General features: G+C 41.3%; 2 protein-coding genes across 5 annotated transcripts in view; one reads left to right on the forward strand and one right to left on the reverse strand.

Moving 5' to 3' along the window:
* TBC1D19 (TBC1 domain family member 19) overlaps positions 1-9,277 on the reverse strand; it is a 318,950-nt gene extending 309,673 nt beyond the window's left edge. Inside the window, exon 1 of one of the 4 annotated variants that reach the window (XM_033947994.1) lies at positions 8,952-9,277. In XM_033947994.1, coding sequence (XP_033803885.1) covers positions 8,952-9,050 — 99 coding nt within the window. In that variant the 5' untranslated portion in view covers positions 9,051-9,277. The remainder of the gene's footprint in view (positions 1-8,951) is intronic. The other 3 variants (XM_033948011.1, XM_033947985.1, XM_033948001.1) reach the window with 3 other exon arrangements.
* The window catches only part of CCKAR (cholecystokinin A receptor), a 71,930-nt gene continuing 56,960 nt past the window's right edge, over positions 9,274-24,243 (forward strand). Inside the window, exon 1 of the mRNA XM_033948031.1 lies at positions 9,274-9,351. Coding sequence (XP_033803922.1) covers positions 9,338-9,351 — 14 coding nt within the window. The 5' untranslated portion in view covers positions 9,274-9,337. The remainder of the gene's footprint in view (positions 9,352-24,243) is intronic.

A 24,243-nucleotide genomic window follows, 5' to 3' on the forward strand; every position in this document is an offset into this window, starting at 1 on the left:
AAAAAAAAAACAACTGATTTTACAGATACCCTCCCTCCTTCTCCCTAATTTTGTTTGTCGAGTTGTCAGCCTGTTAATCACTGTGCCATGCTGTGTGCTGGGAGCTGTAAGTATGGAAGCTGCAAACAGCTTACAGTGAGAACCTCTGCCTCAACAAGCCTGGAATTTGAAATGTTTATGTCTTCTGACTGCCTCTCAGGCCCAATGTACCAGCCGGAGACCTCAACCCCCACCAGATCACACACCCGCAAACGGGGGAGGAAAGCAGTCAACCCCAATCCTGAAAAGGCTGTCATGGAGCCACTAAGCCTGCGCTCAAGCCCACTGCAGACAAACCTGGGGTGAGCCTTGCTCCCAAGGAAATGGTTACTAAGTCCCCGAACTATTAGTTCAGGCTGTCCAAATGGGGGCACTGCAAAGCAGTCTGCTCCTTGGAAGCAGACTCTCAACCTCAGTGTCTGTGCTCTGCCACAGCCAGAGCTATCCTTCAAGAGGGATCCTCTGCAGCACCAAAAAGCCTCACATATGGAACGCGAACAAGACTGAATATAAATGAAAAGAAACACGAGCAGATAAGAGAAAAGGGGCTTGTAGGAAGACAACTGAAGATTTGAAGGACTGCCCAGGAGCATGGGAAGCAGAGCAAAAGAATGCAATTGAAGCTCTCTACAGGAATTCTCATGAGAAGGAGTTGACTAACCATAGGTTCAGGAATGGCGCACTAGACATGTTTAATACCATAAAGATTTTACAACTACTGTACATCAGGCTAGCTACTGATGTATTTTAACATGCTAAAAACAACTACTGAAATCAATGGCGAATTCCTAATAAGATATTACTTCAATCACTGTAATGGCAACAGTACAAAAGATAGCCAAATATTACAACCTATTTGCTGCCTGGATGAGTTGAAAGAAATAATGTTTTTCATAGTGCCAAATGATATAGCATACTGGACAGTAAACATGCCCATTGGCTAAGGATAATAAAGTAAACATGTCTATATGCAAATACTGTAAATATATATCAAACAGTCTAAATATTTTCCCCAAAAGATAGTCATGAAATGTAAATACTGAAGTACAAGTAACACACATGGTCTTTTATCTTTCATAGAAGTACAGCCCCAAGATGCCTGAATTATCTTTCTACTTAATTTACTGAAGTGGGGGCTTACAAAATAATCCTCTTAAATAAAACCTCTTTATACTAACAGTTTGACTAAACTCCACATGCATAAAATAGTGTCTTTGCTAGCTTGAAATATTTAGCTTGAAATATTAAGTATCTTTGCTAGCTTGAAAAATTAAGCCACTTCTGAAAGTTTTTCACAATCCCCTCTTTCCTTAGGCAGTGTTTAACCAACTGGCATTTATGACAAGATAAGAAATCATAAGCAAAAGGCTTTAAATATCTTTTTTTAAACAGGGTTTTTAAACTTACATAAACTGCCAATTATTTGAATTTATATACAGATAAAATAATAAATTCTTCAAAAATTCCAAAGTTTTTTGAAAAATCTTATCACCTTGACTACTAGAATAAAAACAGACTTATACTGTGTATCTCAACAGTAACTTTATAAAGAATACAGCAAATTAAAAGTGTTCCATTAAAATACATGAAGTTCCAGGGCTGCCCTTTGTTGCCAGCCTTGTTTGTTCTTTGCATGGAGCCCTTGGTGCAAAAATTGAATCTAGATCCTCACAATGCAAGAGATTAAATTGGGGGGCATATGTTCATGCCCCCCAATTTTGCAGATGATCTCTTTTGCAGATGATCTCTTGATGGCACTGAATAAGCCATGACAAAAAAGAAGATCCAACAGAACTGCAGTCTAAAATGATACACCAAGGACATAGAAAAGGACTGCAGACAGGTCTACAAGATGCAGGCAAAATTTATTATAAACTAATAAACAAATTGTTGCGTACAAATAAACCACTCATAGTAACATGGGACCCGACACAGTCTGTGTTTCGATCAACACTGTTTTCCTCAGAGGTCCCATATAAAGGTGGTAACACATAAGCGCAAAAAAATGCCTGATCTGTGTACAGTGTAGTGTGCGAGCAGTATTAGTTTATAATAAATTTTGCTTGCATCTTGTACACCTGTCTGAAGTCCTTTTCTTTGCCTTTACTGAATAAGCCATGAAACATTTTGAGGAAGGTGCTGGAATATCTTTAAAATTTTCAGAAAATCACAGGTTTGCATGTCAATAAAGATAAATCAGCAGTGTTAGCATTGCTCAACAAGATGCAAGTGAGTTTGCAGGGAGAGTTTCTTTTACAAAGGGCCCACAATTCTCTTAAAATATTTGGAAGTTTTTATCCTCTCTAAAACAGGACAACTATATGAGGTAATCTGAAGCCCATTCTGGAGGAGTTGCAAAAACTGCTAAAAAATGGCGATGTCTCCCATGATACTAAGTAAAAGAATACATAAATATGATACTACCAAAATGTGTACTAATTGCTTTGAAGAGTGAATTGCAGAAATTAAATGGTATGCTAGGAAAGATTAAGTTCTTACTTTGCTAATCTTCTTTTTTGTAAATCCACACTCTATTCCTGAACAACTGGGTAGTCAATCCCATCTCATGAGATCTCTTGTAAAGTTTCATTTGATTAGTTTTGCTCCTCCTCTCTTACCTCTAGACTGCCCTCCAAGTTCCAATGTGTGGTAAATCAGACAGTAATCCCTGTAGAGGACATCTAAGAGTGAGGAAATTCCCCAAGAAACAAGACAAATCTGCTCATATCGATACCAACATAATAAACAATCAATCAGTTTTATGGAAACAAAATAAATAATGAAACAAGGAGACTCAGATGGTATTCTTAATAAGGCTGGTCAAATAGATAAGAAGTCCAATTTACTGGTACTTATGGAGGCAGACAATCAGCGAATCAGCATCTTTCAAGGCAGGCTTCAGGAATAGAGGGTGGATTTACAAGAAAGAAGATTAGCAAGGTAAGACCTAATCTTTCCTTCTTGTACAATCCCACTCTATTCCTGAACAACCGAGATGCAACACTGCAGTCCTTCAAACTTAGGGTAGGACTGGTGAGTCGGCTGACAGGATCGAATTTCCAAATATGTAATTCCGCTTGGCTGCCACATATATCCTGTAAAACTTGGAGAATGTATGCAGAAAGGACCAAGTGGAGGCTCTACCAATCTCTTCTGGGGAAACTGCTGAGGATTTAACCCATGAGGAAGAAATGCCTCACGTGGAATGGGCCATCACCAAAATAGAAGGCCTTGCCAGCTACAATGTAGGCGGATGAAATAGCCAACTGAATCCATCTGGAAATAGTGGTCTCTGACGCTGGCCTGCCCTTCGGCCAACACCAACTAGCACAAACAGATGATCTGACAAACGAAATTTGTTTGTGACCTCCGAGAAACTCAGCAAAAGCCTAGACATATCTAAAGATTTCAACACTCTGTCGTGCATGCTCGAACCTGATGGAGCATAGGTTGGCAAATGCACCTCCAGATTGATGTGGAAAGCCGAAACTACTTTCAGCATTAACAAGGAAATGTGCATAGGGGGTCATGCTGGAATCCATGATAAAAAGAAAGGGATCTCTGCAGGACAAAGCCTAAAGGTTGGACACTCTCTGGGCGGAGGTAAGGGCCACCAGGAAAACCGTCTTGACAGAGAGATCCATCAGAGAAGTTTGGTTCATTAGCTTGTAGGGCTCATTCGCAAGCGCTCTGAAAGCCAGGAAAGATTCCAAGTTGGAAATGGCTGATGCAGCAGAGGACAGAGACGTAATGTGCTCTTTAAAAAATGAACCACATCCGGATGAGTGTTTTGGGTATAGAACGGTGTATTGCAAACTGTGTGCTGCGGCACACTAGTGTACCCTGGAGGATTCCAGGTGTACCCCAAGATGCTGACAAGGAGGAGAGGTACTGAAGCCTTCTGACTGCTTACAGTACGTGCCTCTTGCGGCGAGAGGCATGTCCTGTAGTCAGTAAGTGTCTGCGCCTCTCCTCGCCGGTACCTCTGCTCCTTCTCCTCACCTCTTCTGCAGCACCCCCCACCGGTGGTAATAGGCTCAGGGCCGCGGCTGGAGGACATCCATGCATGTGTGGATGTCGACGTGATGATGTCACATATGTATGTCGGTGTATTTCCGTATGCCCTCCTGCAGCCCCGAGATTAGTATGCCAGCAGCTTAAAAAGTTTGCGACACACTGATATGGAGCCTGCTTCAGGAGTCTAAACATAAAAAAAAAATACTGATATAAAATATAAAGAAATTATTATACAGTAAATACTATTTCCAGTGCAATAGGTGTGTCATTCTAGACAAGTGGGTTATCTTCCATGTAGCAACAAGTCATATGCAGATGGATCCACTCTGGATTTTGTCTGTGTCCCTCCTACTTCACTGGGAGCTCTGCCTGCATAGAGAAGAAGCAGACTGTGGTCTGCATCTAACAGATGAGGTCTTCCTTACCTAAGGCAGTGCCAAAGCAAAACAGGAAATCTCTGCCCTACTATTATCCAGTTCCTGTAAGGCAGAAAACAGACAATTTTCCCTCAGAGAAACATCCCAGGCTGAGGAAGGAAAGCCCTTCCCCCCACTAATGCCAAGGAGATGTGGTTTTTTCCCTCAGCTTAAAGCGAGGCTCAGCAGATAAGGACAGGAGGAGAGACAGGAAGCTCAGAACGGAACTGAGCTTACCACAGACCAGGCAGGCAGCCCTGACTGGGAGATGAAAGAGGAGCAGGCTGAAGAAAACCTGTCTTCAGAGCCGGGTGAGGCTATGATATTGGAAGACAACAGTGCTGCAGCTGAAGTTTGGCCAGAACAAATGGAAGTGGCTTGAAACAAACTTGTGTCTTTTGGATGTTTTCCATGGCTGTTTTTTTTTTTTCCTCTGGTAAGCAGACTGTGTGGGCTACCAAAGAGGGTAATTTTTGGATTGTAAAGTTTTTTCTACATTTTTTCCTGTGCTTTAAGCAAAGGGACAGTATCCTTCACTGTATAAAACAGTGATTAAATTGAGCCAAACACTGGGCAGGAAAATCAGCCTGTGTGGAGCTCGATTTAGAAAATGACACGGTGGCTGTTACCCACGGCTAGCTGCGGCTAACACGCCAAAACAGTGGGAGGAAAACTGTGTTCACCGTGGCTACGGGGACAAGGCCACCGTCCTGCGGAGCGGTGAATGGCCTTATCCCCGCAGTTAAGGGAGGAAACGCACACAGTCACCTATCACGCTCCCTCCCTCCTTACTGATCACTGCTGCCACTGCAGCCCCCCAATCCAAATATCTCCTTATTCCCTCCTTGCCCCTTACCTTCGGCCGGCAATTTCTAAATTGCTTTCCTACAGAGCAGCCGGAGCGTTGAAGCTGCTTGTGGCTGCCGTAAGGTCATCTCTGACTCAACCGGAAGTTGCATCAGAGACGACCTTTCTGGCAGCCATATGCAACTTCAATGCTCCGGTTGCTCTGTAGGAGAGCAATTTAGAAATCGCCAGCCGAAGGTAAAGGGCAGGGAGGTTTGTCGGCACAGTTGTGTGCTCACTGCGCTGCAAGCAGGAAACACTCCTTCTGCCTGTCGGATCGGGACCTGTTGTCCGGGGAGGGGTGCTAAGAGGTGTTCTCGCTTCGGGGGGGTGAAAGCGCCACAAAGGTAAGGGGTAGGGAGGAGAAAGGGAGAAAAGGTGGGGTGGAAAGGAACAGACGCTGAAGGGAAATGGGGAAGACAGAGTGGGGAGAAGACGCTGAAAGGACATCGGGAAGACAGTGGGGTGAAGACGCTGAAGGGAAATGGGGAAGACAGAATGGAGAGAAGACGCTGAAGGGACATGGGGAAGACAGAGTGGGGAGAATACGCTGAAGGGACATGGGGAAGACAGAGTGGGGAGAATACGCTGAAGGGACATGGGGAAGACAGAGTGGGGAGAATACGCTGAAAGGACATGGGGAAGACAGAGTGGGGAGAATACGCTGAAAGGACATGGGGAAGACAGTGGGGAGAAGACACTGAAGGGAAATGGGGAAGATAGAGTGGGGAGAAGACGCTGAAGGGAAATGGGGAACGGAGAGTGGGGAGAAGACACTGAAGGGAAATGAGGAACGGAGAGTGGGGAGAAGACGCTGAAGGGAAATGGGGAACAGAGAGTGGAGAGAAGATAAAGGGAAATGGGGAACGGAGAGTGGGGATAAGATAAAGGGAAATGGGGAACGGAGAGTGGGGAGAAGACGCTGAAGGGACATGGGGAAGACAGAGTGGGGAGAAGACGCTGAAAGGACATGGGGAAGACAGAGTGGGGAGAAAACGCTGAAAGGACATGGGGAAGACAGAGTGGGGAGAAGACGCTGAAGGGAAATGGGGAACGGAGAGTGGGGAGAAGACGCTGAAGGGACATGGGGAAGACAGAGTGGGGAGAAGACGCTGAAGGGACATGGGGAACAGAGAGTGGGGAAAAGACGCTGAAGGGACATGGGGAACAGAGAGTGGGGAAAAGACGCTGAAAGGACATGGGGAAGACAGTGGGGAGAAGATGCTGAAAGGACATGGGGAAGACAGTGGGGAGAAGACGCTGAAGGGAAATGGGGAACAGAGAGTGGGGAAAAGACGCTGAAGGGAAATGGGGAAGAGAGAGTGGGGAGAAGATGCTGGCAGGGAAGAAGACAGAGATACCAGACTATGGGGGGAGGAGAGGGAAGAAGATGGGTGCCAGACCAATTTGGGGGGGGAGGAAAGGGAAAGGCACAGTAACAGAGTAAATAGAAGACGCAGAGAGAAGAGAGACAGTGGATGGAAGGAACTGAATGAGAAGATGAGGAAAGCAGAAACCAGACAACAAAGGTAGAAAAAAAATTCTATTTATTTATTTATTTATTTTTGCTTTAGGATAAAGTAGTATATTAGTTGTGTTGATAAAAATTTATAAACAAAGCCCTGCCAGCTGAACATCTCTTTCTCTAGTTCAGCAGCCAGGACTTTGATTTATAAGGAAGGAATAAGCTAAATATTGCAGTACTGAGGCTTGTATGGATGTTGCGGGGACGGGGCGGTGAAGGGGATGGCGGGGCGGAGACGGGGCGGTGAAGGGGATGGCGGGGACAGGGCAGTGAAGGGGACGGTGGTACGGGGACGGGGCAGTGACGGACACAGATATTTTCCCCGTGTCATTCTCTACTCTGATTCACTGTGCACAGATCTCCATGTGAGAACACTAGCTGTTAGTGGTTACTATAGCAACCTGTTAGTTGCAGTTAGCCTGCATGCTTCTCAGAAACGTATTGAAAATCTCTGAGTGTAAAACTGCTATGCTTTCTCTGTTAAATACCATCTCAGTTTTGGACTGAGTTCATCTTTGAGAACCAGAATTTGCTGTCTCCTGCCTAAATGCTACAAAGCTGTCTGTGTGACTTTGAAGACTGGGCATCAAAATGGCAGATGACGTTTAATGTGAGCAAGTGCAAAGTGATGCATGTAGGAAATAAAAATCTGAACTATAGCTACATGATGCTGGGTTCTATGTTAAGAGTCACTGCTCAGGAAAAGGATCTAGGTGTCATTGTTGAGGATACATTGAAACCCTCAGCTCAATGTGTGGTGATGGCTAAGAAAGCAAATAGAATGTTAGGAATTATCAGAAGAGGAATGGAAAACAAAGATGAAAATATTATAATGCCCTTGTATTGCTCTATGGTACGGCCACAACTTGAATACTGTGTGCAATTCTAGTTGCTGTATCTCAAAAAGATATATCGAAATTAGAAAAGGTACAGAGAAAGGCAACGAAAATAATAAAAGGTTTGGGATGACTTCCTTATGAGGAGAGGCTAAATTGGCTAGGGGTCTTCAGCTTGGAGAAGAGATGGTTCAGGGGTGATATGAAGAGGTCTATAAAATACTGAATGGAGTGGAAAGGTAGAAGTGAATTGCTTGTTCACTCTTTTCAAAAATACTAGGACTAGGGGGCATGCAAGAAGCTATCAAATAGTAGATTTAAAACAAACCGGATAAAATATTTCTTAACACGTGTAATTAAACTCTGGAATTCACTGCCGGAGAATGTGGCGAAATTAGTTAGCTTAGTGGATGTAGTTAAAAAAGGCTTGGATAATTTCCTAAAAGAGAAATCCATAGGCCATTATTGAGATGGCTTGGGGAAATCTACTGCTTATTCCTAGGATAAGCAGTATAAAATCAGTTTTACTACTTGGAACCTGGTTTGGCCACTGTTGTAAACAGGATACTGGGCTTGATGGACCTTAAGTCTGTTCAAGTATGGCAATTCTTATGTTATTAAGCTGCACATGATAATAGAAACAAAGTGCATAATATAAAATGTAATAATTAGATTATATATTATGCACTATATTGATTATGCACTTGAATTCCACCATCCTCACCACCCCCAAATCCGTGGATAAATCGTCTTGCATGAAAACGGTCCCTAGTGCAAAAAAGATTGGGGAATGCTGCATAAAATATACACAACACATACACACAAAGCTTAATATTTAAAAGTATGAATTAAACTTGTAGAGGAATGTTCTGGAAAGGGTGGCATTGGGTCATCATAATTGTTGAAATCATTACCTATATCTGAGGGGCTAGAAGCTCCAAAGCATATTAACGTGGAGGACACAAGGCTGAAGGGTTGCCTAGGACATACTTAGACCAATGCCAACCCTTTTAAAAAACATTTTCTAATACACCTTCTTAGACACATTATTTAACAATTGCAATCGTGCCAGGCAAAGTCAGACTTCAGCAAGAAGTCACCTTTGGGAAAGAAAAGAGCTGCCTGGCATAAGGATTATAACAATGCAGCCCCAGCTCTTCTTCTTTCAAATACAAAAACATTCTCCTCAGCTCTTAGCACCGCTTGTAGCATCTCCTCCCCCACCGCCACCCAGCAACTGAAGCACAACGAATCGGGCCAGGCCGCACTCACCCGGGCCTGCCGCTCCAACTGACTGTGCAAAGCGGAGCCCCTTAGCTTCTGCACCATGTGCGCGATAACAAACGGCAGCTCCCCTTCGCTGTGTAGCATGCCGGAACGCTGCTTTCACCTCCCAGAATCGGCAGCTTCCTGTTGCTGAGCAACCGAAGGGCGGTTCAATCGGCCTCTCCCGCTTCACCAAAGCAAGGAAGAGCAAAGAGTGAGAGCGCACGCGCGCGGACAGAGGGGCGGGGCAAGCCTCGAACACCTAACTAGTCTCTAGTCAACTGCATTATTGCTGTCAGGCGCCAAAACGGAGAGGAGAGGAGGGAGAGGCTATCAAGGTACCGAGGATAGTGGCCAGTGCCCAACAAACTTTACAGGGGAGTAAGAGAGCAATGCTAGACCCTTGGTAATGGAAGATGCTGAATCTGCAGGGGGGCTCCAAAGGTGATGCGATGGGAGGGGGGGGAGCGCAGCACCACCACCAAAGCAAGTAAACTCAGGGAACCAATATCAGCTCAGCTGGCCCTGATTAAGATATTAAGTTACCCAAAAACTGTTACTATAGCTTGCATGCCCTAACTTCACATGTTAAGCATAAAATTGTGGGGTGAATGAGAGAGCATTTTGTGGCCAATTTACCTAGGTAACTAGTTAGTTTACTGAACAAATTCATATAGTCTCCATCCTTTCAGAAATACCCCAGAACAGCCAATACCATTTCATACTATTTGATTTTTATTTGCAAACCAATGGAACACTTACATTTTTCTAGACTCGTGGAGGGCCATAATAATAAAAAAAAACACGTCTAAGTCCCCTTTTGGCCTAAGACCTTAAACGTTGAAAGTAGAATCAGGGAAAATGTCCAAAAAAAACATCCAAAAGGAGGTTGTTTGTTTGTTTGTTTTTTTATAATGGCCTGCATCTACGTTCAGCTGTTTAAACGCTGGTTTTCCATGTCTGAGATATGCAACTATTAGAGTCTGTGCATATCAATACCTATAGCAGAAAGTCTGGACGCCACAGCAGAAGTATCAAAAGTGGCCTGAGCTGAGTGCTTTTTATACTCCTGCATAGTAACTGTCTGGTGAAGTTCTATAGCCTGCTCTGAAGGGAGAGTGTCCACAAACTAGAGTATGCTGCTCACCAAGTTTTTCAAGTAAATGCCTGTGCCATTGAAGCTCACTTCAGCCTATTATGTCTAGCCATAATCAGGGCACAGACTGTAAAGTCTGCCTGGTACTGGCCTTACCTCCCAAGTGCTGGAGTTACTGTCTACACATCACTAAGCTTTAAAAGATATACCAGGATAGAATATTGAGAGATGGGATGAGATGCTAGATTGCCAGCAGAGGAGTACAGGGAGAGATATTAATCACTAGCGCAGTGAGGACTAGAACAGAGAGGGAGAAATGCCAGACTACAGGGAGGGGAGGAGGAGGGAGGGGAGGGTGGGGGGCAGAGAGAAAATTTAGTGCTCACCCATTTGGAGCTTAGGCCCACTCAGAATTGGCCATTGCAGCTCTACTGTGCAGCTTTCTGCGTCAGTCTCTTAATACTGTAACCCTGAGGTTAATATTCAAAAGATTGATCTGACACATCTTTGCTTTTGAAAATTCATCACCAATTTTCCACCCTGCTGACAAATTAAAATTTTTCCAGCTAACAAAATGTAGTTGCCACTAAAGAGGCAGAATTGGAGGTGTTCTGGGGCATGGTTCAAGTTTAGTCAGGCAGCTCTGAATATCAATGTCTGAATAAACTTCACTGAATAATACTGGTACCAGCCAAGTCAGTCCTAAAATTAACCAGATATTTTTATTCCATTAATTAAATTCAGATAAATTTGCTGTTTGCCTTGCTGTTATATTGGCCTCCTTTCTAGTTAATAGATGTAGGATACAACAGTGATAAGGAAACTTTAGAGATTTTGAAAATCATTTCAGCAGTTAAATCTCTTAGCAGGTTTTCAAAGAAGAGGTTTAACAAGAAAAGTTTGAAATTTAACATACACCTTTTCTTCTTCTGACTTATCTTTCCACATTTATCTAACGAAAAAGTTTGCATTCATTGAAGGAATGCATCTAATTCTGAAATCTCAGTAGCTAAGGCTCTTTTTTTAATTATTAGCTAAAAGATAACATATAATTTAGATCTACTATAATATGTATATATATATATATATAGTATATCTTTATTAATTTTTCAGTCTAAAAACAGTGCATAAAGGAATACATACCAGTAATTTGAAAAACAGCACTTACATCAATCAATAAATATATGAGAAACCACCCTAATTCCAATGTATTCTATAAATCATACAGTACATACATGTAATTAATAAACAAATCCAAATATAATATCCCTCTCCCTCCCACCCACCCACCCCTTCCCTGGATGTGCAAATCAAACTGGTAACCGGGGAATAAACCATTTAATTAAAATTAATAAAATTGGTCAATGGACCCCACGTCAGTTTAAACAACTTATTATTACCCATTTGTTCAAAATTCATTTTCTCGTATTTATAACACAACCATAATGAATTCTACCAAAAAGTGAAATTTAATCTGTCAAAATTCTTCCAATTTTTGGTGACCATTTATTTGCATGGCTACCCCAGTCATTATACCAAGTAATCTGCTTTTATGTCTTATCTAGTGGAGGTGTAGGAGATAACAATGTCCCACAGATTACCGCTTCATACGACAGCGGAGCCGCAATCTCCAGAATTAAATTAATATGTCCCCATATAGACTTCCAAAAGTTGAGTATCAAAGGACAATAGAACAACAGATGATCCAGTGTCCCTATGTCTAGTTGACAGTGCCAGCATCTATTAGATTTTGAACTATCTAACTTTTGTAATCTAACGGGTACAAAAATTTATGTGCAACAAAAAAAAACATGTTTGTCTCATAGATGCTGATGCCGTACATCTCATCCTCCAAGTCCAAATCCGTGGCCATTATGTAGCAGAAATTTGTTGCTTTATCTCAATGCTCCAAATGTCTCTTAGACTAGTTTTAGGTTTTTTATTCAGATATTAATTTATACCACTTGGCTGCCTGATGTATATATTAATATGCATCCAATCTTCCTTCTTGCTCATCTTGGGAGAGTATTTAAATAGCAATAACTAACACATGTGCTCCCAGATCTGCATCATACACCAATATTCTTCACCACATATCAAGATGTTTTCAGTTTACTGCTGAGATCTAATTATTTTCAAGATATTTCCTCCAATTCTCTTCTCTCTATACCAATTTTGTTCACAGACAGGGCTCACATCCTGCTGAATGACAGATACTGCTATCAAGTACATTATTCATGTGAATTTTCAACTAATTTATTATTAAACTGTATACAGAACTCCCATAGATATTATTTGGACTACTCTATGTAAATACATGTATGAGAAACACAGTCCATCCAGCTTTTTGTTTCTTATGATCCAAAGAGGAAGGGGGCAGCCATCAGTAAATGCAATATGCATCTCTTTCACTTGTTCCCAGGCTGAGGGCCATGTCACAGCTCAGAATGTCAGAGCCATGGTTGCATCGGTAGCCCACTTAAGGTCTGCCTCCATTGAGGAGATTTGCTGACCTGCTATGTGTTTTTCAGTCCACACATTCATCACTGCTTATAGAATTACACTAGGTACCGATACAAAAAATAACTGAATTCAAACTATGCTGCTTAGCATTTAAAATGCTATATGGTGATGTCCCTAATAGCTTCCCCAGATTTACTGAACTATTGGGTAGATTCACTGATCGGCGTAACTCTAAAAGCCTGATCCTATCATTCCCAACTCTGAAAGATACAAGACATCTCACAGCAAATCATTAATCTACCAAATAGCAAAAGTGTGGAACTCACTTCCCATTGTAATTCACACAACCATAGTATATACACTGTTTCACAAAAATCTAAAAATATGTTTATTTAAGAAATTCCTACCAGGGGTCCAAAGTGACTCTGTCTTTATTTCAGGTGAATTGTATTATTAGTCTGTCAGAATTTTACAACACGTGGTATGTGTACCCTTAGGGGTACACGAGCCACTTGTTGGGGGTATGTGGCACTGTGCAGGTCTCCTTAATGGATACCACTGCTGCTAGAGATCCCATGTCCTCCTTCCTGCCCTCTAACTGCAGTCCCCCCTCTGCCGAAGCCGACCCGAAAGGCTTCCCTCCGATGTCAGAATTGACATCAGAAGGAAGCCTTTCAGGTCAGTGAGCGATCCCAGTTACCTCTTTCAGGGCCGTCCAGCTCGGTTGCTCTTTCCTACCTTCAGCCAAACAGAGACATGGGCAGCAGCTCTTGCATGCTACACATGGCTGACCCGGAAGTCTTCTCTCTGATGTCAGAGCTGACATCAGAGGGAAGGCTTGTGAGTCAGCCACGTGAAGCGTGTAAGAACTGCTGCCCAAGTCCCTGTGCAACTGAAGGCAGGAAGGAGCATCCCAGCTGGATGGCCCTGAAGGGAGCGAGTGCAGCCCTGGAGTGAGAAAGTAAGAGAGAGAGGGGACATGATCATGGGAGAAAGGAGGGCATTGGGATATGTGAGGGGCACAAGGCAGGGACAAAGGCAGGGAGGGGGGCACAAACTCAGGACACAGAAGGAAGGGAGGGGCATGAACATGGGACACAGAAGGGAGGAAGGAAGGGGTACTAACTTGGGTCATAGGAGGGAGGGAGAGAATAGAAAGGGAGAATTGTTGAGCATGAGTATGTGAGAGAGAGGGAAAGAGATGGTGCACACGGGGAAAGGAAAATTGGGCATAGAGAGAGAGAGGAGAGAGATAGAGATGCATGGGGAATAGAGGGATGAGAGGGGAAAATGTTGGATATGGTGATGGGGAGGGAACAGAGGGACAGATTGAAGGGGATTCAAGGGGGAGGAATGTTGGACATAGTGATGGCGGGAGAGATGTGTCATGGTGCTGGAGAGGGGTGATAGAAGGAGCAGTGGTGAAAGATGCTGCACATGATCCAGGGGATGAGAGAGAGAAATGTTGGATATGGCAATAGAAGGAGTTGGAGAAATGCACTCTGAATCTCTCTCTCTCTCTCCTCTCTCTCTCCTCCCTCTCTCTCTCCTCCCTCTCTCTCTCTCTCCTCTCTCTCTCTCCTCCCTTTCTCTCTCTCTCCTCCCTTTCTCTCTCTCTCTCTCTCCTCCCTTTGCAGCAAGGAAGAGAATGAGAGAAAGACAGATGGACAGTGAGAGAGAGAAAGAGACATGTTGCCAGTAGGGGAGAGGAAGAAAAGTTGGACTCATGGAGGGACAGAGAGAGATGTTGGTTGGGGAAGGGAATGAGGTCTGGAGGAGAGGAAGTGTGCAGGAGGCAGAAAGAAAGAAATATTGGATGCACAGTCAGAAGGAATTGCAACCAGAGACTCATGAAATCATCAGCCAACAAAGATAGGAAAAAAGATTTTATTTAAAATTTAGAGATCAAAATGTGTCCAAATTTATATCTGCTGTCTATATTTTGCACTATATTTGTCTATTTTTCAATAGTTGTTGCTGAGGTGATATTGCATATTTTAAGGTCATCTGCCTTGACCTCTTTGGGGAAAAACCTGAATATAAATGATAATTAACATTTTCTCTGAGTACAGTGTGCTTTGTGTTTTTATTTTATTTTATGGTGTATATGAAAAATGAATGGAATAAATTGCATTACAATTAATACTAATATTATGGGGATGGGGTCAGGGGTGAAGCTTGGGCAGGGTACTCGGTTGATATTTGTTAGACTTAGGGGGTACGTGGCTTGAAGAAGTTGAGAAACACTGGTCTATGTTAATGGTCAGATGGTATCTTTTATTATATTACCTCATTCTGTATGCACAATTTGATACCTTTATGTAGCATATATAATTATTTATAGCATGTATAAATCTTTGTGACCTGTTTAACTATACAGAATTCTATGTAGCAATATGCTGCTTGTAACCCACCTAGAACTCTAATTAATGAGGATTTGGCGGGATATAGATTGCACATAACATCACTACCTTGAGCAGAATACCTGATGCAGCGGCTGATTTGGTCAGACAGTTCTGCAGAATTTGTTTGGAGTTTAGAATCCAACTCCACCCTCCTAAGGCCCATTTATTTTCTTTCCAGGCTACATTTTCACAGCAGGAATATTTTATTGATAGTATATTGGTTCTGGTTAGCAGTGCCTTTACAAGTCCCTATTTACCATTATTTGTTGTTTTCAGTGAGCCTAGTAGCTAAGGATTCCCACATGACAAAACAGTGTCCTGCTTATTCTCGGAAAGAGCAAAGTTACTTACCTGCAGCAGGTGTTTTCCAAGGACAGTAGTACAAGTATGCAGTGGATTTCCCCAAGCCATCCCAATAATGGCCTATGGACTTCTCTTTATTATCCAAACCTATTTAAAACCCTGCTAAGCTGATTTCACCACATTCTCTGGCAACAAATTCCAGAGTTTAATTACACATTGTGTGAAGAAATATTTTATCTGGTTTGTTTTAAATCTACTACTTAATAGCTCCATCACATGCACCCCTAGTCCTAGTATTTTTGCAAAGAGTAAACATGCGATTCACATCTACCCTTTCCACTTAACTCAGTATTTTATAGACCTCTATCATATCACCCCTGAGGTGTCTCTTCTCCAAGCTGAAGAACCCTAGTGGCTTTAGCCTTTCCTTATAGGGAATTCATCCCATCCCTTTATCATTTTTGTTGCCCTTCTCTGTACCTTTTCTAATTCTGCTATATCTTTTTTGAGATATGGTGACTAGAATTGCACACAGTATGTGAGGTGTTGCTGTACCATGTCCTTCATTGAACAAGGGGAGGGAAGGGACTTAATATCAAGCATGAGCTTGTATCAGAGGAAAGAGAAACTGGAAAAGACAGCTACTCAGATTTTATTGTAAGCTGTGTAACATCCAGATAACTTGATTTATGTATATGTATGAGTACTATTAAGACTCCATTTGCAGGCCACGAGGTTGAAACGTGACCTTAAATCTTGCTTAAAGTATTCAAATAAAAGATTTCCCCACCACCTTATGGTTATCTACACCAGTGGTCTCAAACTCAAACCCTTTGCAGGGCCACATTTTGGATTTGTAGGTACTTGGAGAGTCTCAGAAAAAAATAATGTCTTATTAAAGAAATGACAATTGTGCATGAGTTTATAAATCTTTCCTTTGGCTAAGTCTTAATAATAATATTGTCATTTATAGCTAAAGAGACATATGATCAAGCAACTGTTTTATTTTACTTTTGTGATTATGATAAACATATCGGGGGCCTCAAAATAGTACCTGGCGGGCCGCATGTGGCCCCCGGGCCATGAGTTTGAGACCACTGATCTACACTGTGTTTGTTGTCTCCTATATGGTCTGCCATCCATGCAAATATTTAAGTAATTCTACCTTATATGCTTCTACATATTCCTCGACTCGCACAATACCACTTTTGCACTTCCTCCTATCTCTAACATATTTTTTAAAAAAATACTGTCCCTCCATTTTACTAAATCAGCTATGTTTTCCTTTCATTTGCATCTGTGCTTTCCTAACTACCTTACCAACTGCTCTTAGCTTTCCTAGCTATTCTTGCCACTCTTCCTATTTCTGTGATCTCTTCTAGTTATCAAACCTATTCCTAAAAGTTGCATTTATTTTAATACAACTGCCTATATCTTTGGTTAACAACAAATATATTAATATATCTCTTAATAAATGTCAATATAAATAGATTTAATTTTAAAGGATGCATTCCTCTTTTCTTTCACAGTATCTTAGTATTTGGATCCACATCATCATAAATATTATAGTTTATTTTACTGGTTTAGAATTTTTCTAAGTCCCATTTCCCTTTTGTGTTTTTTCCTTCCCATTCTTTTCCTTGAATAAAAAAATTGTAATCATACCTGATCCTCTACCCTCTTGTGTTTGTCTTTTGTCTTGTAGTTCTATTATTTTTATTATTTTAGAAATTATTTCCCCCCCACCCTTTTGATATTATTGTAAACCACTTAGACTAAACTTCTGTTTATATTTTGCGGTATATCAAATAAATTGAATTTGAACTTGAACTATCTAACCCACCCACCCCCCTTTTACGAAGCCACATTAGGCATTTTTATTGCCGGCCGCAGCAGTATTAGCTCCGACACTGAAAGGAATTCTATGAGCATTGGAGCTAATACCGCTATGGACGGTGATAAAAATGCCTAATGTAGCTTCATAAAAGAAGGGGGGAAAGTAAATTCTTTAATGAATTATATTCAGTTTTCCTTTTTTTGGTGCATTATACTATGTATAGAGTAGAATTTGACTATTTACTTTCTAAATCTCTCATCATCTCAGAGTTTTAGAGATGGTTCTGTGTTTTCAAGGTAACCGATTAGCATGAAAGCTATGTCCTGGTAGGGATATATCACGGAAAACAGATACAGAGCTTTATTGAATAAACATTTACAGATTGAGAAAAGGCCATTTTAAAATAAGGACAATAGAGTTGGCAAGCCAGAAAATCACCATATCTTTCTGACAACTTCAAGGACATCAGAAAATAGAGTATAAAGAAAAACATGGCCTTTTCTAAATACTGTGTATCATTGTTGCTATGATAAATATTTTAGTTGCTAAATGATTTTTGTGAATTATCAGCAATAGCAGTAGTAAATGTACAAAAAGAAAAGACCCTTTTAATTTTTTTCCATTTCTACTTCCCCATTTAGTAATTGCAAGTTGCTTGCCCTGAATTACTTTATCTGGCAGTTGAATTATGCTATTGAACTGGGCAGGTTACAGGAAACCTCTCAGTTCAAATATTGACAGTGATTTCATAAAGGACAAGGCTACATTCATGTATCAAAAGTCTTTGTTCAGTTTTGCTCTATTTTGAGTGGGACTTACATAGAGAGATCTATCCTTTTATCCCAGGACAAGCAGGCAGCATATTCTCACATTTGCGTGATGTCATCCACGGAGCCCCAATAAGGACAACTGCTAAAGCGCTCTTGCACTTTAAGAACTTTAGAAAGTTTGCGACTGACTATACTGCACATACACGAGTGCCTTCCCGCCCGATGTAGGTGCGCAGCTCCTCAGTTCTCAGTTTTCTACGGAGCTACGAAGTCGTATATGAAACAGTCTCCATTTTATTTTGCCTTCCTGCTTACTTGTTCACTGATTTTGCTTTTTTCTCTTATTCTTCTTTTCTTCTTGTTTAACATAAATTTAAAAAAAAAAAAAGATTTACTTTTTTTCTTTATTTTTTGCCATAGCCATTTTTGATGGCGGGACCTTTGTCTCCGCCTCAGCCTTTGGGTTTTGATTTGGCTGAGGCAGTATTTCCTCCCATGTACCACCCATTAACTGGCTTAAAAAAGTGTAGCAAGTGCCAGCACACTATTTCCCTAACTGACCCACATAAGTGGTATATCCAGTGCCTTGGCCCAGACCATCGCATAGAATACACGCTGTTTGACGCTTCAGAAGTGTTCCATTAAAAAACGCTTTTTACAACAAAGACTTCTCTTCGGTACCATGGATATATCAAAGGTACCTTCGACACTGTCCAAGCCATTGATGTTGAAAGCATTGCCATCGTCTGAGTTACCAGCTTCCATGTCGGTGTCGCAGGCTATAGCTCCATCAGGTAAGCCAGCTAAGAAGTCACCAGCTTCCCAGACAGTGTCTCAGGCCACTAAAGTATCAAGTCTACTCGTACCAGCCAAGCAGAGACCATTAATGCGACTTGTTTCAAATTTGAGGGGTTCATTTTCATCCATGTCATCCTCTCCAGAGCGAGCCATGGCACCATTAATACCAGCATCCAAGCCACAGGTGTCGGTGCAGGCTTTTAAAGAGAAGCTCTCTTTCAGTTGAAGTTTGGGGATATGTTCCAACTTGTCACCCCCATGTCGGCTCCTCTGGTACCAGCCCAGCCTGAGTATCGCACCATGCAAGATGCAGGTACCACCACTGCTTCATCAGTACCGCATCATTATCGGCACTGATCATCATCATCATCATCATCATCGAGTCATGCTTCCAGACACCGTTCTTCAAGGTACTGGTCTCTTACAAAGCATCGATCTTCAAGACATCAATCTCCTTCGCCAAGGTGTCAACACAAGAAGCTTCATTCTTCTGAAAATCATTCATCATTCCAGGCATTCAGCTCCACGTCTTCCTTCTACTGAGTCTGGCAAGCATTCTTCAAAGTCCAGGCATATTTCTCCCATGCGCTCAGACAAGCATAAGAATTCTGTCTTGCCTACTCCATCGGACCAGTACTGAGCCAAACACCAGTACCGTTCTCCTTCAATTCCCATAGATTCAGACCTTCGCCTTGATTCTACCCAGGGCACATCTCCATCTTCTACAGAAACTTATGATTCTCAGGCAGAGTATTCTCCTCACATCATTTCTCATAGAGAACCTTCTCCTTCTGAGCCAGTCTCATTTACTTGATTTATCAGGCAGATGAGTAAAGACATGGCTGTATAATTGGAAGCAGACTCCTAGTATTCAAAGGAGTTTATAGAAACTATGGACTACAAACATCCTTCTAAGGAGCTTCTCAAGCTTCTATTACCATTGGGTATCTCCTTTCTCTGTTCCAGCTGCTTCTCAAAATCCTTGATTCTCAGTACATAATCATTTCCATTCCTGTTTTGATAAACCACAACTCTCGCATCAATCTCTAGTTGAGGAGTCTACTCTCAAAAGATCTTTGCCTTCTAAAGTCTATGCTACTGTTCCTCTAGGGCGAGAAGGTCGGACGATGGACAGATTTGGGAGACATCTCTACCAGAATTCTATGCTGGCTAATAGAGTCATCAATTACAATTTTTATTTTACCTGTTATCTTAAACATTGTGTAAAACAAATGCCAAACTATTACAATAATTTTCCATCTCATAGGAAGTCAGAGTTCTAGCAAGTTTCAAGTTTATTAATTTTTGATATACCGACCATCAACGAGTATCTAGCCGGTTTACAATAAAATGCTAAAAATAGAGATAAAAGTAACGCTTGTAAAAGTGATGTTTTTAGAGAGGAGGGGAGGTGTACATTAAGAACATTGATGAGACGAACTTGAAAGTGAGAGTTAAAAAGGAGGGAAGGGGTAAAGTTACATTATTAGAGATGAAGGAAAAAAAAAAAAGAAGGGTTGAAAGGAAAGGGAGGGAAAGGGAAAATACAATATGGATAGGATCACTTCATTAAAGCAGTTGGTTGATTGAAGATGGGAAGATTCAAGAGTAGTTGAATGTGTCTTGAAATAAGAAAGTTTTTAAGTTAGTCTTAAATTTATCGATTAATTTTTCCTGACGGAATTGAAATGGTAAAGCATTCCATAGGGTTGGGGCTACTACTTAAAAATTTGATTTCCTAGTATAGAAAAATTCCTTTATTGAAGGGATGGAGAGTAAGTTTTGGTCAGCTGACCTAAGAGTCCGTGTAGGGTGCAAAGGGATGAGAAGGTTATCGAGGAAGGAAGGTTGGTGGGAGAGTTTAATTTTGAAGGCCAACATGATGGTTTTGTAAGTGATGCGATGTGTGATGGGAAGCCAGTGAGCTTCTTTCAAGAGAGGAGTCACATGATCGTATTTCCCTAGCTTGTATATTAGTTTTATTGCCGTGTTTTGAATTAGCTGTAAACGTCGCGATTCTTTTTGAGGGAGTCCATTATAGAGAGAATTGCAATAGTCAAGGTGAGAGATAACTAAAGAGTGGACTAGGGTTGTGATTGCTTTCGTGTCAAGAATAGAAGTAAGGGAACGTATGAGACGAAGCTTATAAAAACAGGTTTTTACCACTGAGCTGATTTGGTCCTGAAACATTAAATCTTTATTGATGATTACTCCAAGTAATTTTATTTTAGTTTTCATTTTTATGGGGTGGGATTTGATGGAAATCTTTCCTGTTATTGTTTCGTTATTTTTGATTGGAAAAAGTAGACCACATGATTTATCGAGGTGAAGAGAGAGTTTATTTGCATAAAGCCAGTCACTAATTTTGTCTAGTTTATTGTTAATTTCTTGGATTTCTGAGATATTTGAAGTATCAAGGGGGTGAAGTAATTTAATATCATCCGCGTAAGCGAAGATTATGAAGCCAATTGACTGGGCTAGAGTAAGGAGAGGTGACATAAAGATGTTGAATAGCAAGGGAGAAAGAATCGAACCCTGTGGGACACCGTAAGGTTGTGCTACGGGAGATGAGGTTTCCTCTTTCGAATGAACTTTGAAACTGCATTCATTGAAATATGAGGCAAACCATAAAAGAGCAGAACCTGTAAGGCCACAGTCTTTGAGTCGGTTGATGAGGAGAGAGTGGTCAACAGTATCAAATGCTGCAGACAGATCTAGGGAGATAAGAAGTACAGATTTCTGGTGGTCAATAGTTGAGATGAGACCTAATAATGATAGTTCAGTGGAGTAAGAAGAACGAAAACCAGTTTGATGTGGGTGAAGGGCATGAGTTTTGTCAATAAATTCGGCAAGTTGATTATAAATGATTTTCTCTGTCAATTTTGAGATAAGAGGAAGATTGGCGATGGGAAGGAAATTGACTGGCAGGGTGGAATCTAAGTTCTTGTTTTTTAATTTAGGAAAGACAAGAGCCGATTTCCAAGCTATAAGGACGAGACTGTCGGAAAGACTTTTAGATACCATTTCCAAAAGAAATGGTCCGAAAAAAGAGAAGAATTTCTTAAGAAGCAGAGGGGGAATACTCTCTGTAGGATTGTTGGACGTGTTAATAGATTATAAGATTGACTAGAGAGGGGGGCTTAAAGTTAGAACAAGTACTAAATGGTAAGTGGGTAGTATCGTCAGGGACGTCAGGGAGTGAAGCAGGAATGGGAGGTCCTAGGTGAAATCTGATGTCCTTAATTTTCTTGTCAAAAAAGAAGCAGGAGGCTGTGTAAGTAGTGGTGGAGATTTCTTATTGGAATAAGGAGATAAAGATTGAACTATGCTAAAAAGAGCTGAGTTGTTATGGGTTGTAGTAATGTATTTAGAATAATACTCTTTTTTGGCTTGTTGAATAGCAGTTTTGTAATGAGTGGCCTTTTCCTTGAATAGGAGAAGAGAATTATTTGATTGAGTATTGCACTATTTATGTTCGATGGAGCGTAGTTGTCGACGAAGGAGGGTAAGTTTGTCGTTGTACCAAGGTTTCTTTTTGGAGTCTAGTTTTGATGATCTATTCTGAGGGGGGGCAAGAAGGTCCATTAAGGATTTTGTCGAAGTGTCCCAGAGGGAAGATTGTTCTTCTATTGGGAGGGTTGTGAAATCTTGTAATTTCAGTTGGAAGGAATTCTGAATAGCTGAATGTGTAATTTTATTAATATTTCTGGTGATATAGGAGTTCTGCCGAGGAGAGAGTGATTGGGAGAGAGAATTTAACTGACAATTAATGAGAACATGATCAGACCAAGGAAGAGAATGGGTTTGAAAGTTTTGGAAGAGATGGCTAATAGTAGTTGAGCTAAAAATCATGTCAATGGTATGTCCTGCAGAATGGGTGGGCATAGAAAAAAGCGGGGTTAGAAATAGATCAGAAATTAGAGTCAAGAATTCTGCTGTATTATGCCTCGCTAAAAGGCATTTCCCACACAGGAAAGATAGGGACCTCCCTCCACTTCAAAATCACTGAGCTCTGGAACAACCTTACCTCCCCTCTTCGGAATTTGAGCTCTCTCCAAGTTTTCCGCAAACATCTGAAAACCTGGCTTTTCTCAAAAAATGTAAGTCTCCCTCCAATTTAGGAATCAAGGAAACTCTTATATCTTGGCATCCCAAATCCTCTAAATTTTCTTCACACTTCTACCTCTAACCCTCTGTTGTAGTTCCTTCCTATTTCTCCTACTGTAAACCGCGTCGAGCTCTACGAACGTGGAGATGATGCGGTATACAAACCTAAGGATTAGATTAGATTAGATTAGGAAGGTTAAAGTGTGTATTGAAATCTCCAAGAATAATGGAATTGGGGTAGGAGATATTGAAGTCCGAAATAGTAGAAATGAGGGCAGTTAGAGAGGCTTTTGTAACTGGGGGGGGGGAAGATAAGTCAACAGGTAGTTAAAAGGTGAGGGTTTTTTTTATAGAGAATTGAAGAGTTTCAACCGGAAAGTTGGAGTAAGAAGTGAAAGAATCAGAATGAAGGGGGATAGTAGTATGATATATCACTGCAAGACCTCCTCCCTTTTTGTTTGAGCGTAGTTGAAATTTCACTTTGTAATTGTTGGGGCAGGCTTGGGTCAAATAGGCCTCTTCCCCCTGAGTTAGCCAGATCTCAGTAAGGCATAAAATGTGAAGGTTGTGTTGAAGAATTAAATCATGGATTAAATGGTGTTTGTTTTTAATGGAACGCACATTTACAAGTCCTATATTGAAACTGGATGAAACTTGTGATGGTAAAAGAGGAGGAGTAAGGACTAAGGTGGTAGGAATAATAAGATAACATCTAGGTCGAATTTCTGTGGAGATGAGAGGGTGGGTTCGAGAGAGGGGTTGGTGGCCCCATATAACCGGGATGGAAGCCAAAAATGTAATGTTGTAATGTGGAAGAGAAGAGGATGTAAAAGTAATAATATATGAGGGAAAAGGAATTAAAAGGGCATAGATAGAGGATATAATTAAGAGCAGTAATGAAAATTTACCTGTAAATTTGTTAAAAATGATGTTGGAAGAGTGAACAACTGAGGCTTGAAGTAGCTGCATGAAGGAGCGCATAAAGGAGCAGGACGCGTGCGCTGCAAAGGAGGTGAATTTAAAGGGAAGACTACCGGAGGAGGTTTGTGGGCGGAGTCGTCAGCGCCGCCGCTTTGCGCTTTAGGGAGCAAGAGAGCAGAATGTTACCTTTGAGCTGTCTTCTTGAGTTTCTCTAATGTCTGTGGCCATGAAGAGGCTTGCATGATTAAGGATAGCAGATATGGATGCTAACCTCCAGGATTGCTTAGCTAATATTCCCTGCCTTGGAGATGAGCTTTTTGAGGACACTATTGAAAATGCAACTAAAAAGCTTTTGGAGCATGAAAAGTCTTTCAACTCACTACTTAGACCTAAACCTAAATCCTCTGCCTCAAAATCTTTCAACCAGTTATAGATATGCCAAAGGTCTTCCCGAGAACCTTAGAAAGAAACCAACCAAGAAGCAGATGGATCACACGGGTCAAAGAGTGGCAACTTAATGACCAAACCAGCTGTGCATACACGCTAAAGAGCGTGAATAATTTAAGATATAATAGAATTTAGTGTTGGGGTACCCTCA

The sequence above is a fragment of the Geotrypetes seraphini genome, chromosome 1, assembly GCF_902459505.1.
Source record: "Geotrypetes seraphini chromosome 1, aGeoSer1.1, whole genome shotgun sequence".
NCBI lineage: Eukaryota > Metazoa > Chordata > Amphibia > Gymnophiona > Dermophiidae > Geotrypetes > Geotrypetes seraphini.